Source organism: Syngnathoides biaculeatus, chromosome 12 (genome assembly GCF_019802595.1).
Source record: "Syngnathoides biaculeatus isolate LvHL_M chromosome 12, ASM1980259v1, whole genome shotgun sequence".
NCBI lineage: Eukaryota > Metazoa > Chordata > Actinopteri > Syngnathiformes > Syngnathidae > Syngnathoides > Syngnathoides biaculeatus.
In genome coordinates, this window is record NC_084651.1 from 28,405,963 (window position 1) to 28,425,555 (window position 19,593).

The 19,593-nt window shown below is 42.7% G+C and overlaps 2 protein-coding genes across 6 annotated transcripts in view; one reads left to right on the forward strand and one right to left on the reverse strand.

Annotated features, from left to right (window-relative positions):
• The window catches only part of LOC133509358 (steroid 17-alpha-hydroxylase/17,20 lyase), a 93,550-nt gene that overhangs the window by 66,980 nt on the left and 6,977 nt on the right, over window positions 1-19,593 (forward strand). Inside the window, exon 11 of one of the 2 annotated variants that reach the window (XM_061836203.1) lies at window positions 11,438-11,620. The exons of the other annotated variant lie outside the window; for it this stretch is intronic. The gene's annotated coding sequence lies outside the window, so the exon portion shown is untranslated. Of the gene's footprint in view, window positions 1-11,437; window positions 11,621-19,593 lie in introns of those variants that run through there. 2 annotated transcript variants of the gene reach the window in all.
• Window positions 1-19,593, reverse strand: part of LOC133509360 (galactose-specific lectin nattectin-like) — a 45,780-nt gene that overhangs the window by 8,074 nt on the left and 18,113 nt on the right. For 2 of the 4 annotated variants that reach the window (XM_061836215.1, XM_061836217.1), the window contains exon 1: window positions 4,986-5,704. The exons of 1 other annotated variant lie outside the window; for it this stretch is intronic. In XM_061836215.1, the coding sequence (XP_061692199.1) occupies window positions 4,986-5,014 (29 nt within the window). In that variant the 5' untranslated portion in view covers window positions 5,015-5,704. Of the gene's footprint in view, window positions 1-4,985; window positions 5,705-19,385; window positions 19,464-19,593 lie in introns of those variants that run through there. One more of the 4 variants, XM_061836216.1, reaches the window with a different exon arrangement.

Sequence of the window (19,593 nt, forward strand, 5' to 3'; positions counted from 1 at the left end):
GGAGACTCAAGTAGGCTAATGGTAACACCCCTCTCTCTACTCAGGGAGTTTATCTACTCTTGAGGTTTCATCTTGCAATACAAGATGTCACCTATTTATCTGGATGCCTCGGTCACGTGTTTTCTAGTAAATGTCTTGGTTTTTGAGTTTTTCCTTTGTCTCCAGAGACATTAGATGACTCATGAACACATGGGAAGATTTACTGACTATTTGGGAGCCTATCCTGGAATTTCTTTTAACAATTTTTGAAGATCCACTCAGTTTTCTCTCAAAGTCACTGCTGCAGTGACTGCAGTCATTGGCGCATTGAAGGTGAGGTGGTATCATAGGGGAAGGCGAGCCAGGATTCAGATGAAGCTCGGCCAAACTATCCTCCCTTTCCAACAAAATGGACAAGCTTCATCTTCTGATAAAGACCAGCAAAGACTTCAGATGTTCTGCCGCCCTGTGCTTTACGGAGACCTGGCTTTGTGAGGCTGTCCCCGACAGAGTTATAACACTTTCCAACTTCAATCTGCATCCAGGCAGACCGCGTCGTGGAGTTATTGGGGAAACCGAAAGGAGTGGGATGTGCTTTTATATCAATGAAAAATGATGCACGGACATCAAGCAGCTCAGCACATATGACAGCCCACTTTTAGAGACACTATTTTTGAACTGTAAGACATTCTACTTGCCATGTGAGTTTGGCTCATATATCCTTGCTGATGTTTACATTTTGCCTCAAACTAGGATGAACACAGCACTGCAAACACTTGTTGAACAAGTAAATGAAATTGAGAAAAAACATCTACTCAGCCCTTGTTAATCTCAGAGATTTTAACAAAGCTAAACCCAGCCACGAACCCCCTAAATACAAGCAGCACAATGACTGTTCTACCAAGGAAAACAACATTTTAGACCACTCCTATACTACAGATAATCTCGCATACTGTGCTATATACATTGGGTAGCCCTGGGGTCTTCTAATCACTGCCTAGTTTAAATAATACCAAGATACAGGAAAGTACTTAAATGTGCTAACACTTGGGTAAAATCAGTGAAAAAGTGGACCTGCCTCAAAGTCTGCGCAGACCAGCTTGTTCCAGTTTTTACCGAGATCTTCAATGGATCTTTGGAAAAAAGCAAAGTAAAGTACTGCCTCAAAGTCTCCAACATCTTCCCAGTCCCCAACACCTATAATCTCGGGTCTGAATGGCTACAGGCACGTCGCCTTGACATCTGTGGTCATGAAGTCCTTTAAACGCCTTATGCTGGACCATCTCAAGACCTTCACAGGTCCCCTGCTGGACCTGCAGTATGACTACTGAGCAAGCAGGTTTGTGGATGATCGGTCAACATGGGACTGCACTTCATCTTAAAACACCTCAACAGTGTGGCGACATACGCGAGGATCCTGTTCATGGACTTCTCCATCTTTGCATCTCGCCTGCCATCTGCCAGTGGATTTAAAGCTTACTGATGTGCAGGACAGAGCAGGTGAGGGTCGGGTACACCACCACATTTACACGCACCATCACCACTGGTGCACCCCAAGGTTTTGTCTTCTCCCCGCTGTTCTCTCTCCAGACAAATGACTGGACTTTCTTACGTGTAAATTTAGAATAATGAAATCCCCTTCGTCAAACCAGCAAACTATAACAAATCAGTTGTATTGCATTAAGCCAATTTAATCCCACACAATTCAATACTAATACAATATCAAACTAATACAATATAGAGGTACAATGGCAGTTTAGATCACACCACACGAGCTAACTAATAAGTAACGTCGTTACTTATAAGAAGCCCTGACTAAAAATCAGCCAGACCTTATAGAGGCACTTCCAGAACGTTCAACAAAGATCCGTGTCTGACGGCATAATAAAGTCCCCTCTTCCAGAATGTTCAACAAAGGTCTGCATCATGACATAATAAAGAATGTACGTAAGAAAGAAAAATAAAGAATAAAGAATGAGTAAAGAACAAATGCAATCCAATGTTATCCATAAATAACTAAATATAGACACTCATAACAACCTCCACGCATCCAATGATCACAATCCTGATGTTTCCAGACGCACCACTCATTGGCCTCATCAAGACGTCACAGAGTCTTGGAACCCCAAGGAGGCTACCTAGTCAAATATATAAATTTAATTTTTTGAGCTTGAATGTTAGAATAGTACAGGACATGTATGACGGCAGAAGAACAATGGTGAGGTGTGCCTTAGGTGTGACAGAAGAATTTAAGGTTGAGGTGGGAGTGCATCAGGGATCAGCTCTGAGCCCCTTCCTGTTTGCACTGCGAATGGATAGGCTGACAGATGAGGTTAGACTCGAATCCCCTTGGACCATGATGTTCGCAGATGATATTGTGATATGCTGTGAAAGCAGGGAGCATGCAGAGGAACAATTACAAAAATGGAGACATGCACTGGAAAGGAGAAGAATGAAGATTAGCCGAAGTAAAACAGAATATATGCGCGTGAATGAGAAAAGTGGAGGGGGAAGAGTGAGGCTACAGGGAGAAGAGATAGCGAGGGTGGACGACTTCAAATATTTAGGGTTAACAATCCAGAGCAACGGTGAGTGTGGTAAGGAAGTGAAGAAATGGGTCCAAGCAGGTTGGAACAGCTGGCAAAAGGTGTCTGGTGTGTTATGTGACAAAAGAGTCTCTGCTAGGATGAAGGGCAAAGTTTACAAAACAGTGGTGAGGCCGGCCATGAGAGATGGTGGCACTGAAGGAACAACAGGAAGCAGAACTGGAGGTGGCAGAAATGAAGATGTTGGGATTCTCGCTCGGAGTGACCAGGTTGGATAGGATTAGAAATTAGCTCATTAGAGGGACAGCCAAAGTTGGATGTTTTGCTGACAAGGTTCGAGAGAGCAGACTTCGATGGTTTGGACATGTTCAGAGGCGAGAGAATGAGTATATTGCTGGTAGGGTGCTGAGGATGGAGCTGCCAGGCAAAAGAGTGAGAGGAAGACCAAAGAGAAGGTTTATGGACGTGGTGAGGGAAGACATGAGGGCAGTTGGGGTTAGAGAGGAAGATGCAGGAGATAGGCTATAATGGCAAAGGATGACACGCTGTGGCGACCCCGAACGGGACAAGCCGAAAGAAAAAGAAGAAGAAGACAGCTGCAAATAAGTATTTGAACACCTGAGAAAACCAATGTTAATGATTGGTACAGTAGCCTTTGTTTGCAATCACAGAGGTCAAACATTTCCTTTAGTTGTTCACAAGGTTTGCACACACTGCAGGAGGGATTTTAGCCCACTCCTCCACACAGATCTGCTCTAGATCAAACAGGGTTCTGGGCTGGCTGAGAAACACGGAGTTTCAGGTCCCTCCAAAGATTTTCTATTCGGTTTGGTTCTGGAGACTGGGGAGGCCATGCCAGAACATTGACATGTTTCTAACGGAGCCACTCCTTAGTTTTCCTGGCTGTGTGGTTCGGGTCATTGTCATGTTGAAAGACCCAGGCATGACCCATCGTCTATGGTCTGACTGAGGGAAAGATGTTATTCCCCAAAATCTCACAATACATGGTCGCAATCATCCTCTCCTTAATATAGTGCACTCGTCCTGTCCCATGTGCAGAAAAACAACCACAAAGCATGATGCTACCATCCCCATGCTTCACAGGAGGGATGGTGTTCTTGGGATGGAACTCACAATTCGTCTTCTTCCAAACATGGTTAGTGGAATTATGACCAAAAAGTTCCATTTTGGTTTCATCTGACCACAAAACCTTCTCCCATGACTCCTCTGTATCATCCAAATTGTCATTGGCATACTTAAGACGGGGCTTGACATGTGCTGGTTTAAGCAGTGAAACCTTCCATGCCATGCATGATTTCAAACCATGACGTGGTGAATTGCCAACAATCACCTTGGAAACGCTGGTACTAGCTCTTTACAGGTCATTGACCAAGTCTTGTCATGTCGTCCTGGGCTGATTCCTCACCGTTCTAAGGCTCATTGAGACTCCACGAGGTGATATCTTGCATGGGGCTCCACTCCAATTGATATTGACCATCATGTTTAGCTTCTTCCATTTTGTAATAATTGCTCCAACAGTGGACCTTTTTTCACCAAGCTGCTTGGCAATTTCTCCGTAGCCCTTTTCAGCCGTGTGGAGTCGTACCATGTTGTCTTTGGTGTCTTTGGACAGGTTTATGGTCTTGGCCATGTTATAAGTTTGAGTCTTACTGATTGTATGGGGTGGACCGGTGTCTTTATGCACCTAACGACCTCACACAGTTGCATCTGATTCAGGATCATACATGGAGTGGAGGTGGACTTTTAAAGGCGGACTCACGGGTCTTTGAGAGTCAGAATTCAAGCTGATAGGTGTTCAAATACCTATTTGCAGCTGTATCACACAAATAAATCGTTAAAAAAATCATACATTGTGATTTCTGGATTTTCTTTTTAGATTAGGTGGCACGGTGGATCAGTTGGCCTCACAGTTCTGAGGTCCCGGTTCAAATCCGGACCAGCCTGTGTGGAGTTTGCATGTTCTCCCGTGCCTGGGTGGGTTTGCTCCGGGCACTCCGGGTTCCTCCCACATTCCAAAAACATGTAACATTCATTGGACACTCTAAATTGCCCCGAGGTGTGATTGTGAGTATGTCTGTTTGTCTCAATGTACCCTGCGATTGGCTGGCAACCAGTTCAGGTTGTACCCCGCCTCCTGCCCGTTGACAGCTGGGTTAGGCTCTCGCACTCCCAGCGACCCTTGTGAGGATAAGCGGTGATGAAAATAGAATAAAATCTCTCACAGTGGACATGCACCTACGATGAAAATTTCAGACACCTCCAGGATTTCTCAATGGGAGAACTTGCAATATAGCACGGTGTTTAAATACTTATTTTCTTCACTGTATGTCTTTCTTTTGCACTTAGCCTTTTTTGGCTTACCAAATCGAATTAAAAATCCTTCATGTTACCAAACTGAAAAAATGTCAAGCTCACAAGACCACTTTTAAGTTTACATACCAAACTTTGAGGAAAAAAACCCCCGCCATAATCCAACCTGTAAACCATGTTCTCCTCACATTTCGGGAGTACCAAGATGGCGGCTCACTAGCTTCAACCCATCGACACACCGCTAGATGTGTGTGCACTATCGGTCTTTTTTTTTTTTTTTAGGTCAGTGGGTGTGGTTAATACGTCAAGCGCACGTACATAAAGGCGCGTTCTAGCAAGCCGGCCTCCTATGGAGGTTGTGCACCTACGTCACTAAGTCAAGTGACTGGCCATATTGCCAGTCGAACAGAGCAATCGTCAATGCTAAGTCGGTTGGAGACGGCACGAAAATGTGTCTTATAGCACGACGGCCAGAGTTTTAAATATTTAGAATTTGATAATAAACAAATGTACATGGGAAAATGAGAGACACTTGGCATAGAAGACCCATATTTAATGATGATAACGATATTTTCGCCAATAAGAAATTGGACTTGAAGACTGTTTTACTTTTATTGCACTTTCATTAGTTGCTTAAATATGACCTTATACGTTTAATCAACAGATAAAGTGTTGCCCATTTGCTAATCGGACAAGGATGTGTTGTGGAACCGGTGGTTGTCCTTGATCTTTGTACGCAGAAAACCGGCTGGCGCCAAACTCCTCTCCCAGGCATTGCCGTGGAGACTAACGACACCAGATAAGGAGCAGAAAGTTACCAACCCGCCCAGGATCTGACTGCCGGGGGGGGGGGGGGGGGGGGGGGGGAGCCACTTCTACTATGGACCCATACATATAAAAACCTTGTGTTACTTGGCAGCATTTGTCTTCTTCTTTGGCTATCCTGCCAGAAGACACACGTCTTGTGTGCGGCAGATACCTAGATAAGACCCGGACGTCTGTCCTGCACATTCCTTTGTAATAAATCCAGTTGCTGTTAACTTTTTCCTAATCATTGGTCATATCTTCCTTGACTCGTGAACACGCGTAGGGTCCAAACTCGCAAATCCCTACAATTTGGTGACCCAGACCGTAAGTCGAGGGAGGTAGATGAGCGTTGCACGTCGACAAATGAGATAAAGAGAGACATATTAGAAACACAGGAGTGTCATCCGGACAAGTTGAGGGTGGTCGTCTGTGCTGCTCCAGGTTGAGACCAAATCCAAAAGGTAAGCAGGAGCCTGTTTAATGTTGAATTCTGCATATTGAACTGCCTAAATTTGAGAAGTCATTGGTATCAGATTGTTCATGTCTCATATGAGTTATTGAGGATAAGAGATAAAGAGAATAAGAGATAAAGAGCATAAGAGATAAAGAGAAGTTGTAGTTTTTGAGGATAAGAGATAAAGAGAATAAGAGATAAAGAGCATAAGAGATAAAGAGAAGTTGTATATCCCATGGTAGCTGACATATATGTTTAACGTACAATTGCACTGTGAAGTTTACCTGTTACACCTAAGGGGGATGGGATCCCTTAAAAACAGAGAGTTTGGCGTCAGTTTGAGCATGGGACGTCGCAAGGTGGCGAACAAAAAAAGGAATAGTATAGGCTAATTTGTTGCGCGATAGGAATTCGGTTGGGTTTAGTCGAAGAAGAGTGGCCACTATATTAAATAAATAATCATGGATGGTGAATTTGATCATGAATGTGCTGAATATAACACAACTAAAGATGGAATGTACATTGAAATTGAGCGGCAAATGATGCCTAATGTTGACAAAAAGAAAAAAGATAAAGAAAGTAAGCGCGCATTAAAATAATGGCAAAAAAAAAAGCACAATTTGAGCAAAATTCGCGATTGGGACAAACTGACTATGAAAGTCATGGGAAATTGACAGAGACTAAGTAAATATAATATAAATATCAATGTAATTGCAAAAGACTATGAAAGATGGAAGAGACAGATTAGATAAGGGCTCATGTAACTTAAAGAGGTAAATAGAGAAAGGGGCACTGCACATTTAATAATGGTGATGGTGACGGAGATGCCAACATTGAAGAAAAATGGTAATGGTAATGGTAAGTCGAACGAAGGTAGAGGAAGTTAAAAAAGGTTTATTTGATATGTGGATGCAAGTGAAGGACTGCAAAAAATGAGGAAGGTGGCACGTCGAACACACATACATGCACGTGACCTGAATTACACACAAGTACACCACACACACACACACACCACACACACACACACACACACACACACACACACACACACAGACAAAGAGGAAGCAAGAGGCGTGAAGGGGGGGTTGGTGAAAACGGTCTTGTTGATGTGACGGAAAGCGTCCTCTCAGAGGCGGAAATAATACGACGACTATTATATTATTATTGTTAGATATTAATTATGGCAGGATGGTGGCTCAGCTGGTAAAGCATTGGCTTCACAATTCTGAGATCCCGGGTTCAATCCCACACCCACCTGTGTGGAGTTTGCATGTTCTCCCTGTGCCTGCATGGGTTTCCTCCCACATCCCAAAAACACACAACATTAGTTGGACACTCAAGGTTGTCCCTAGGTGTGATTGTGAGTGCGACTGTTGTCTGTCTCTATGTGCCCTGCGATTGGGTGTACCCCGCCTCCTGCCCGTTGACAGCTGGGATTGGCTGCAGCACTCCCCACGGCCCTCGTGAGGATAAGCGGCTCAGAAAATTGAATATTAAATTATATTATCATCATCATATAACAAACACACAAAACACTACACGGTTGAAAACTCTTCCTTTTTCTCATGCTTTTCAGAAGATATCCACTTTTTGATCATATTAGATATATCATACTTGCACTGTATGCGGTTTTAATTGTCTTTTTTTATTGTGTTTGTCATTTTTACAGTTTTTATCCCGTTTTAAATGTTTGTTTTCAAATGCCTTTAATCATGTAAAGCACACTGGGTTACCTTGTGTATGAAATGCGCTATATAAATAAATGTACTTTGCTTTGCTGTATAATGATGCCTATGGTAGAGGCTCCAGCAGGTCCAATATACAAGCTGTTTGATCTTAAAGATGTTAATTGTCTGACTGCTCGCTTGCCTCGATTCTCTTCTCATGGTAATGCGTGGCTGTCTAGTTTTGTGGAAACTTTACAGTGGTATACACTCTGCATGGGATACTGGAGCCAAACAGCATCTCGATCATGCACTAGAATTGAACAACGAGAAATTGAGACAACTGCAGGTATGCTTAACGTACCAATGGAACCATATTGAGAGCACACTTCGAGAGTCTGGCCGCAGCTATCAGAGAGAGGTTCCCTACTCCTGTAACAGCCGCACCCACTTCTTCCCCTATGTTAAACGACTCATTGACCCCTTGGTGAAGTGTACTAAACTTTGGACTGAATCAATTGGACGTCACCCTGGACAGTCGGGTTAGGAGGAGGCTATGTTCAGGACTGTGATCCTGGCAGGTCTTCCTGAACCAGTACAGACCACTCTTAAAGCTGACCCTGATCTCCTGTCCGGAGATGAGCAGAGATTTAGACGACACTTAGTGCATCACCTCAAAATTTATTCAAGCCAACAACAGGGTGAGGATAATAAAAGTACTATACTCCAAAAAAAAAAAACGAATTTTTAAATTACAAGTAGCACAGGCAAGACGTAAAGGTCCAAAACCACAGCAGATGTCATTTTTTGGCAGGCACAACCACCCAGACAGGCAGGTGGGTTCTGGGGTAATAGCCGGGGTGGATACGCAGGAAGGCATGGACGGGGCCATTGGAGAGTGCAACAACATCAGCGTGATTGTAGGAATAATTGTGATCATAATTATTATACATCTGCTTACAATAATGAAATGCTTTGCTCTGCTTTAGATAACGTGGCGGCCTCGTAGCAGGAGATAGCAAGAGCAAAAATGTCTACTCATCAGAACTGTTAGAACTGCTGCCTGTTAAAGAAATGATGACCACACATGTACTCAGCAATCTTCCACACATGCACATGGCACATGAACAAACATGTACGCCTTGTTTCAAACTGTTTTGCTTGTCGTCTCCTTTTTGTAACATCCATGTAAATAAGGGGCGTCTTAAGACTAAAGAAATAGAGGTGCTGAGGAGAGGATAATCAGAGAGTGCAGTGGTGAATTGTATGAGACCGTTCCTCTCCTCTCTCTTCGCGAGACTTGAACTGATGTCTTTGCTTCTTTTTTTCTTTGATTTAATGAATGTCTGATTGGTGAACCTGACAGTGATCAAGGATGTTTTGGTTGTGGTTCCCCCGATCACTGGATTAAAGACCGTTTTACAGCTCCTCCACCTCAAGGTCCAATGCAAGGGCGTGGTAGGTGTTCCAACAACCGAGGGGGCCGAGGCAGAGGCAGAAATGACAACTTTGGCCACCCACCCTGGCAGCAGGATGGACAGCAGCAGGTTGGACAGTACCACTAGAGGTGCCCAGGAAGCCAGGGGTCCGGCGATGCAGGTGCCATGATGCCCATCTCTGTTGCGGGGCGAAAAGTGAACACTCTCGTTGACACAGGGGAAACACACTCCTCACTCAACGTCTCGCTCCCGGAAACTTTATTGTCACAACACACCGTCCAATTGATGGGCTTCTCAGTGACTCAACAGCCCCTGCAATGGACTAACCCCTACCGACAATCTTGGCTGGACAGACCTTCTACCATTTGTGTATAATGCAGGCAGCTGACACCGTTTGCCACTCTGGACAATGGCTTATGACACCTGAGAGTGAATCAACTCCTACTGTGGACATTTATTGGACCCGAATGGAACCAGAAACACTGCTCCAGAAACACTGCTCAAACCTGGTCTCATACATCAATTTCTGTTGTGGAAGCCCTGGTTAATCACTCTTAGGGCTTACCTGCCTCTACTAGATCCATACCATTACACACTATATTACAACCATGATCAAGTATACATGGAAAACTTTGCATGCATACAAGGCAAAGCTTGGGACATTACATCCAAAGATTTATATGCAGCAAGAGAGCATAAATTATGTGCCGACTAAAAATGAATGCAAACTTTGGGATACTGCCCACCCGATAACACCAGCTGACAAGAACAGAATCGTGCTGTGGCACGCCAAAACTTCACCTATATTTTCCTGAGAGGTAATGGTGCCCCAATTGGCCACATCTCTGATGATCAGTGTGCAGAGACCCAGGAAACATCTTTCTTCCAACCTGCCAGCCGTGCTGATGTGTGGTGGTGGTGCGGAGGGGACCTTATCATCGATCGCCTCCCGTGCAACAGTACGGGCAGATGTCCATTAGTAACTTTACTTTTACCCATTTTCGTTGTTCCTGTCACCCAAGATGATCTGGCAGTTGCTCCTGAACACTTCAATAAAGACTTAGCCTATTACACCGTTCACGTAGGTCCAAACCTACCTGGCTCGGTGCTGATGACCCCACCTACATCGACGCTACTGGCGTCCCCCGTGGTGTCCCAGTTGAGTATAAACTGGCTGATCAGGTTGTGGCCGGTTTTCAAAATATACCTGTAATTTCCGCTCTTTTCCCCATTACTCCTAACGAAAATGCCGACCGTATCAATTACATACATTATAATGTGCAACGTTTGGACAATTTCACCCTTGAAGGACTTGAAGCTGTACATGAGCAACTTAGGGCTACATAGAATCTCATTAGATGCACTGTTGGCCAAGAAAGGAGGTGTTTGCCGGATAACACCCAAGCTGGCGGACGTCTCACTAAGGCCATAGATGGACTTAGGACCCTTATTAAGAAAATGAAGGAAAACTCTGGTGTTGACACGTCTATGTGGGATAATTGGATGAATGTGTTTGGTAAATGGAAGGGTGTCATTTAATCAATCTTCATATCTCTGGATGTCTTTACCTCTATTCTCACCCTCTGTGGATGCTGTTGCATTCCTTGTATTCGTTCTCTGTTAAGATGTCTGATTGAGAAGGTGACTGGTGCCCCAGCTGATGGCCACGGTAATTATGTCCTCATTAGACCCCTGGCCCGACACACTGCACAAGATGATTTTATTGTTGCTATCGCTCCCCCTGAAAGTGATACTAAGCTTCCACCGCTTCCTGATTGTCATGATGTTGACATGCCCCGGGATTACATTCCCCTTGCTCATATTGTGTTATTATGCTGTTCTACCTATATTTGGGTGTTGTTGTTTTCTTTTTTGTTTCGCTGTATTTGAGTTGTCTCGCAGGGTGCAGGTTTAAAGCTCACGAGTGTTCTGAATAATGAGGCTTTGCACTTGTTACAAGGCATGGTTGGTCGACTAGAGAGGGTTTTATGTTTTCCAGATTTCTGTAAGGGTTCTTTTTGGGATTTTCTTGTTTGTTTTTGTGATCTATTTCATAGATCAAGAGAGGGAATGAAGACTATTTTACTTTTATTGTACTTTCATTATTTGCTTAAATGTGACCTTATACATTTAATCAACAGATAAAGTGTTGTCCATTTGCTAATCAGACAAGGATGTGTTGTGGAGCCGGTGGTTGTCCTTGATCTTTGTATGCAGAAAACCGGCTTGTGGCATCCTCTCCCAGGCGTTGCCGTGGAGATGAACGACACCAGATAAGGAGCGGAAAGTTACCATCCCGGCCCAGGTCAAGACCGCGGGGGCTGGGGGGGCACTTTTACCATGGACCCATACATATAAAAACCTTGTGTTACCGAGCAGCTCTTGTCTTCTTCTTGGGCTATCCTACCAGAAGACACACCTCTCGTGTGCAGCAGATACCTAGATAAGACCCGGACGTCTGTGTTGCACATTCCTTTGTAATAAATCCATTTGCTCGTCTAATCATTGGTCATCTCTTCCTCGATTCATGAACACGCATAGGGTCCAAACTCGCAAATCCCTACCCTTCATATCTGCGAGCCTAACTGACCACACCCATACATTTTTCAAATGTGAGTGACTGCCGTAGCTATTTCTGCTGTGCCTGATTCACACAAATGTTCCAGAAATCTCAACTGCTATGGGAACACAAGACAATAACAATAGGCCACAGTCTTTTTAACACCGGGATTTATGTTAGCTGACCGGTTTGGGCAGCCACAGCACAGTTTAGAGCTTGTTGGTTCAAATTTTGGCTTTTGCCTTTGTGTGCGGAGTTAGTATGTCTGTAGGTGTGAATGATTATATTTCTTTATGACTCCAAACTGCCCTTAGGTGTGATTGTGAGTGCAAGTGTTGTCTGTCTCCATTTGCCCTGTGATTGGCAGGTGGCCAGTTCATGGTGTACCCTGCCTGCTGCCCTTTGACAGCTGCGATAGGCTTCAGCACTCCTGCGACCTTTGTAAGGATAAGCGCATAAGAAAATGAATGAATGGATGGATGGATGGATGGATGGAAAAGCAAAAATATTTTAGGCAAGAATATTGTATGTGGTCGTATTGCATTTGTGGAAGAAGAATTAAACAATACAGTCATCTATTTTCACTTATTTCAGGGGGTGGCCACGTTGGGCAATATCGCTCCTCTGCTGTTGTTTGACTGTAACGTCACAAGTGCCCTTACAAAGGTCACATTAACAAACTCACAAATTTGATTATCAAACTCTCTGTATATGCTGTGATAACGAGCAGAAGATTCAGAAGAATAATTTTATCAGCTGGTTCATGTCAGTACGTTAACTAAAAATATTTGTTCTTCTCAATGAAACATTTGCAAACAAAACAACCCTAATAAGCAGTTGTCAAAACCATTGTTTAGGTTACTGGTTCAGAGCCAATAATTATCAAACAAAAGATTCATTGTACAAGCAGTGGATTTTTTTTCTCGGTGAAGTCTTCTCCAGTGGAATGAATGTAATTATGGGGATATGTTTGACATGACAAAACAAACCTCTCTCCAATTCAAGTGGTGTATGGAAATTACCTTGAGTTGGACAGTAATGCTGTTTTGACACAGACAGACAGTTCTTTTTGTTTGTGAGGGTTTGGTCGGTAGTGTAATTTTATTTAGAGGCAATAGAGATGAAATTGTATAAAATTTTCATACAATCATCAATATTTTTAATGGAGCACTTTAAAAACAACTCTTGATGAAAAAGTGCTGTACATTAATAAAACTCAAAGGGAAAAGAAAACAAACCAAAAAGTGTGATTGTGAGTGCGGCTGTTTGTCTCTATGTGCCCTGCGATTGACTGGCAACCAGTTTGGGGTGTACGCTGCCTCCTGCTCATTGACAGCTGGGATAGGCTTCAGCACTCCCGTGACCCTTGTGAGGATAAGCGGCTCCGAAAATGGATGGATGGGAACAACCCAAACCCAACACTAAATGTAATTATTCACGATTCAGAAAAGAATCATACATTGAATGGGAAAATTATTCTGAAACTACAATATCTTATATTAATTTTGTAATAACCAAATACAGCACAGTATATATTGAAGTTTGAAAAACCTAAACATTCCTCAACTAACTACCCAGTCTGTTGACCATTTCAATCTAGCCCACCAAAGATTGGTATAGAATTGCCCAAAATATACCAAAATCATAACTACATTCATTGAACCTCGTGTGAAATGCTAATTGGTTCCACTAGGTCAGTGATTTTCAACCACTGTGCCGCGGCACACTAGTGTGAGATCGTCAGGTGTCCCGTGAGAAATTATCCAATATCACTTTTTTTTGTTTAATTAACATTTATTAATCATTTTCTGCAAATATTATGTCATTGTCCAGTGTCCGTGCTGTAAAGGCTGGCAGAGTAATGTAATGTTTGTCCGTGTGGCAACACGTAGCTGATTGCCTCATTCCTCCAAGAGAATTAGTGATGCACCTGAGACGCCGTGGTGACAGTCATGGAGAAGTTTTTAAAAAGGACAAGTGCAAACTCCGAACTGGGCCCTGGACAAGATTCTGACCGGGATGAAGGCCCTAGTATGAGTGGTGGGAAAAAGAAAGCTAAGACGGTGATCTCAAGGCAATATAGTGAAAGCTATCTTTCGTTTGGATTTACTTTCACTGGGGATGAGACGACACCTATTCCGTTATGCCTGGTGTGTGGCGAGAAGCTATCCAACAGCGCCATGGTGCCAAGCAAGCTTAAACGCCATCTCCAAACAACACACCCGTCGCTTCAAAACAAGCCGATAGACTATTTTGTTCGCCTGGGTGTAAACACACAGAAACAGGCAACATTTATGAGAAAAACCACAAAGGTAAATGAGAAAGCGCTCAAAGCTAGTTACCTAGTCGCCGAACTTGTTGCTAAACCAAAAAAGCCGCACACTGTGGCAGAGACATTAATACTACCTGCCTGTAAAGCCACTGTCAACGAAATGCTCGGCCCTGATGCGGTTAAAGACATCGCTAAAGTCCCGCTCTCTGATAACACAATTGCCAGGCATATTGATGATATGTCTACAGACATCGAAAGCCATGTTTCGGAAAAGATACGCATCAGTAGGAAATTTGGGTTGCAAGTTGACGAGTCTACGGATATTAGTGGACATTCTCAGCTCTTGGCCAATGTGCGTTTTGTGGATGGAGATGCCATTAGAGAAAACTTCCTATTTTGCAAGGCACTGCCAGAAAAAACAACTGGAGAGGAAATTTTTCGGGTCACATCGGAATATCTTGACCAGGGAGGACTTACGTGGGAAAACTGCACAAGTGTGATGGAGCTGGAGCCATGGTCGGGCGCACCAAAGGCTTCGTGAGTAGAGTGAAGGAAAGAAACCCAGATCTGATTGTTACGCACTGTTTTTTGCACCGTGAGGCCCTCGTTGCTAAGACTTTACCAGCAGAACTGGTTCTTGTGTTAGACGATGTGGTGCGCAGAGTGAATTTTGTAAAGACACGACCTCTGAAAAGCTGTATATCCGCATCTCTGTGTAAGGAAATGGGCGCGGAGCATAAAGCCTTATTGCTCCATAAGGAGGTCCGATGGTTGTCGCGCGGTAAGGTGCTGAGGCGTGTGTATGAGCTGCGAGAGGAACTTAAAATGTTTCTGACAAATGAGAGGTCTGATTACTCAAATCTGTTTGCAAGTGACGAGTGGTGCGCAAAGCTGGCATACCTGGCTGATATATTTCATCATCTTAATGAACTGAACACAAGGATGCAGGACCGAAATGAAAACCTGCTTACAAGCACAGATAAAATAAATGGATTCCATTTAAAGGTGCACTTCTGGCAACAACATGTGCAACGTGCCAACCTGGAGATGTTCCCACTCACAGACAAACGGCAAAGCAACACTGCTGCACTGTCTGAGGTAATAGGTAAACATTTGAAAAGTCTTGAGGAGAAGTTGTTATTTTATTTCTCTTCAGCCTCCACTGAATTCTTTGACTGGGTTAGGGACCCATACAGCTCGGTATCAGTTGTTGGAAAGGACATGACTTTCCAAGAGCAGGAGGAACTAACTGAACTGAAAAAGATTTGCTGATCTTCCTTTCGACAGTTTTTGGTTGACTGCTGCCAAGGAGTTCCCCATTCTGGCCAACAAAGCTGTTCTGACATTGCTCCCATTTTCCACAACATATCTGTGTGAGCTGAGCTTTTCAAGCCTAACTGCTATAAAAACTAAAAACAAAGAGAGACTGAGAGCTGTTGAAGAAGCACTTCGTGTGTGTCTTTCTTCTATTCCTGCCAGGATATCGGCTTTGTGTTCATCACACTGAGTATAAATAAATTGAGAAATTATATTGTAATTAAATATACTATACAGAGTGTAATTTTGTCACATTTTTGGTTAGTGGTGTGCCACAAAATTTTTCCAATGTAAAAAATGTGCTGTGGCTCAAAAAAGGTTGAAAAACACTGCACTAGGTTGTGCAGAAATGCCCACAGGTTCAACGAGGTGGTAAATGGAGGGATACACCGAGATAATCGTATTTTCGTGACCATAATACGCACTGAAAAGTCTTAAATTTTAATAATACTTTAATAATAATGTGCGCCTTATGTATGCACCAAATTCCAAAATCTGTGAATGTTCTGTTGTGATTATTTCAGCAAAGTACAACCAACTACCCTGGTTCCATACATTGCATGCGTGCAAGCTAGCGTTTGTCCTCACTACCCCCTTTGACCACTGTGAGTGACATCAGACATGTGCCATCCATTGAAGTTACATGGCTCATTCTAAGAGTCAGGTTACAACATTTACATTCCCATCAGAACACTTTTAAAAACAATTTTGTTTTTGTAAATATACAATGAAAACAAACATATTGTTCTTTTACGTACACAAAAAATACATTCCAAACCAAGCCAAGCCAACTACAAATATGAAAGTCCACTTCCAACCATATTTGATATTTTTTTAATTCAAAATGATATTCTTGTGTTTTTCTTGGTGTATAACAGAATTCTTGCTTGCACAATATCTCTTGCAGTGCATGTTGACAACTGAATGATGCTCCCAAACAGTTTAAAGATTAACCCCATCTTGCTCCCGATATTTCAAACGCAGAATTAGCTTTTTGTGCACTGTATTGTCTGTGATTTCAACCTTCGAGAGGCTGTGGCAGGATGGATATTTTAACATTACACACCGTGTCATCCTGCACTTTCTGGCTTCACAAGGCATTTTTGAAAAGAGACCTTTCTAGCTCGAAAAAAAAAGAACATCTCGTCCAGTTTCACCACTTTTTCTTCTATTTGCACATACTATGACAGTCACTGCATCTTAAAATAATTGCATCTTTTTTTTTTTTTTTTTACTTCCGTCATTATTATCGAGAGTAAACATCAGCAGCCTGTCTAGCTTGTCTTTGTTCTATGTTGGCCAGATCGCATTGCTAACTAAACACCAGTAACAGTGGTGGGCGGCGCATAAGGACGCTGCCATTGTAAACCACAATCATGGGCTGCATAAGTACTGTTATAGCTGTAATTATGAGTGTACCCTTTTAAGAACGGAGGGGGCCAGCACAAGGTAAACAGGGTGGGAGCCTGTGTGGTTGGCAGCAGCTCGTTGTTAGAGTTCGGTGTGCTCCCGAAGTGTTCACTAAAACCGACCGAAGAACCTAGTTGGTGACTTATTTTCCTCATTATGTTCCATTATGTTTCCAATATGTGCCATTGGTTGTAGCAACCCATCATTGAATCACATTGCAAAAGGGCAGAAATTGAATACTGTAGTTCTGTATTGTGTAGTTTCAATTCAGGTAGATTTTTTTTTCTTTTTTTGTGTGTGTGCAACGCAAAATGTCTCTGTAGAGAGACCACATTAGCAGTGCGCAATTGCGCACACGCGCAGCTTAGAGGGAACAATGTACTGCAGCAAACAGAATAGCATAATTACTAAATAATTAAGAATAAATAAAACTATGCTGGAAGCACAAAGCATGGTCCCTGCATGATCAAAATCAGAATCAGCTGTATCGGTCAAGTGTGTAAAAACACAAGGAACGTTTCTCCGGCAGTCGATGCTGCCCTGGTACGACATTCAGAACAAAGAACAACAAACCAACAAGAACAAAGAACAAGAAACATTTCTGTTTATAGACACTATTTCTTATAAGACTCGTGCAAGATGTAAAATCTTCTTCATTTAGAAAAGGTGAGAGATAAGTGTGTTATGTCCTACATTGTGTTAAGCTTGTACAGAGTGCCTTTACCCATTCGCGGTTGTTATAGACCAGTGCAATGACAATTGTGCAAAAGGAGCAGTTTAAAGTGACGAATTGTCCAATAGTCTACAAAATATATTACTGATACTAATTGTACCAGGAGGATGTGAGTGAGTGTCCTAACAATGGCACAAGGCAGAATATAGTAGGTTCGCTGATCAAGAATTTAATGACTTAATTCCCAGAGGGAAAAAAACTATTTGAACACCTGCTAGTTTTGACTTTCATTGATCATAACATTGTTCATTGAACATAAAGCCTTGCTGTTTTAATATGGAGGTCCGATGGTTGTCGCACACCAAGGTGCTGGCACATGTGTATGAGCTGCGAGAGGAACTCAAAAGCGTTTCTGACCAATGAGGGGTCCAACGACGCAAAGCTGCTTGCAAGTGATAAGTGGTGTGCAAGGCTGGCATACCTGACAGATATTTTTCATCAACTGAATGAACTGAACACACAAGGCCCAAATTAAAACCTCCTGACAAGTACAGATGAAATGAATGGATTCCGTTCAAAGGTGCAACTTTGGCAGCAACATGTGGAAAGTGGCAATCTTGAAAAGTTCCCACTCATCAATAATTGGCACAATGTTTATACTGCTGTATTGTGTGAAATAATGGTTAAACATTTGAAAACTTTTGAGAAGATGTCATTTTATTTCTCTTCAGCCTCCTGATTTTTGTTTACATCACCATATTGCCAGTCAAAGAAAGCATTGTTGCAAGTTAATTCAGTTGAGAGTAAATGAAAATTGTCTTATAGCACGACACCCAGGGTTTTGTTCGATACCATTAAACATTTAGAAGGAGATAATAAACGAAAGTACATGGAAAAATTAGACACTTGGCATAGGATCCATATTTAATGTTTCCGCCAATAAGAAATTTGACTGTTAATTCACCTCTGATTGTCTTGGAAAACTGGATATACACGTATCTAGTGAATTAGTCATCGAGATTTACACAGAAGAGTTTGACAGCATATAAGTCTTCTTCTTTTTCTTTTGGCTTGTCCGGATAGGGGTCACCACACCGTGTCATCTTTTTCCATCTAAGCTTATCTCATGCATCCTGCTCTCGAACACCCACTGTCCTCATGTCCTCCCTCACAACATCCATCCACGTTTTCTTTTGTCTTCCTCTCGCTCTTTTGCCTGTCACCTCGATCCTTAGCATCCTTCTACCAATATACTCACTCTCTCGCCTCTGAACATGTTCAAACCATCAAAGTCTGCGCTCTCTAACCTTGTCTCTTAAACATCTAATTTGGCTGTCCCTCTAATGAACTCATTTCTATTCCTACCCAGCCTGTTCACTCCAAGCGAGAACCTCAACATCTTCATTTGTGCTACCTCAAGTTCTGCTTCCTGTTGTTTCTTCAGTGCCACCGTCTCTAATCCGGACATCATGGCTAGCCTCAACACTGTTTTATAAACTTGACCTTCATCCGAGCGGATACTCTTCTGTCACATAGAACACCGGACACCTTCCACCAACTGTTCGAACCTGCTTGGACCCGTTTCTTCACTTCTTTACCACTGTGACGTCAAATGCATGAGTTCTATAGGTGTAAATATGTGTGTAAGTATGCTGTTTTAACATCCATTTGGTGGACAATGAGCTCATTTTGTACAGCTATCTGCATCAATGCTTGTACTGATGTAATGTTTGCTGTTGGGGCAAATGTTTCGTGACATTCGATACCCTCTGTTTGATCATAACCCTTAGCTACATATCTAGCTTTAAATAATTTTCCCCCTTTAGTGCATTCTTTGATGGCATGTACCCATTTTCCTCCTACTGTATTGCGACCTTCACATAAAAGAGTCAAATCAAATGTTTCTTTGTCTTTAAGTGAGGGAAGTTTTTACCTCATAGTGTTTTCCAATCTGGACCCCTCAGGTGACGACCGGGCTTCACAGTAAGTTTGGGGGACTCCACACACAGACCTGAAGCAATAATCAATATTTGTGTGAGTTATATCATTGTCTTTAAGGTCTGTTAGCTATTCATCGAGGTGTTTCGGAGCTTTACGCTCCCTTCTTGAGTAGTGATGTTTCTGACCATCTTTAGATTCTA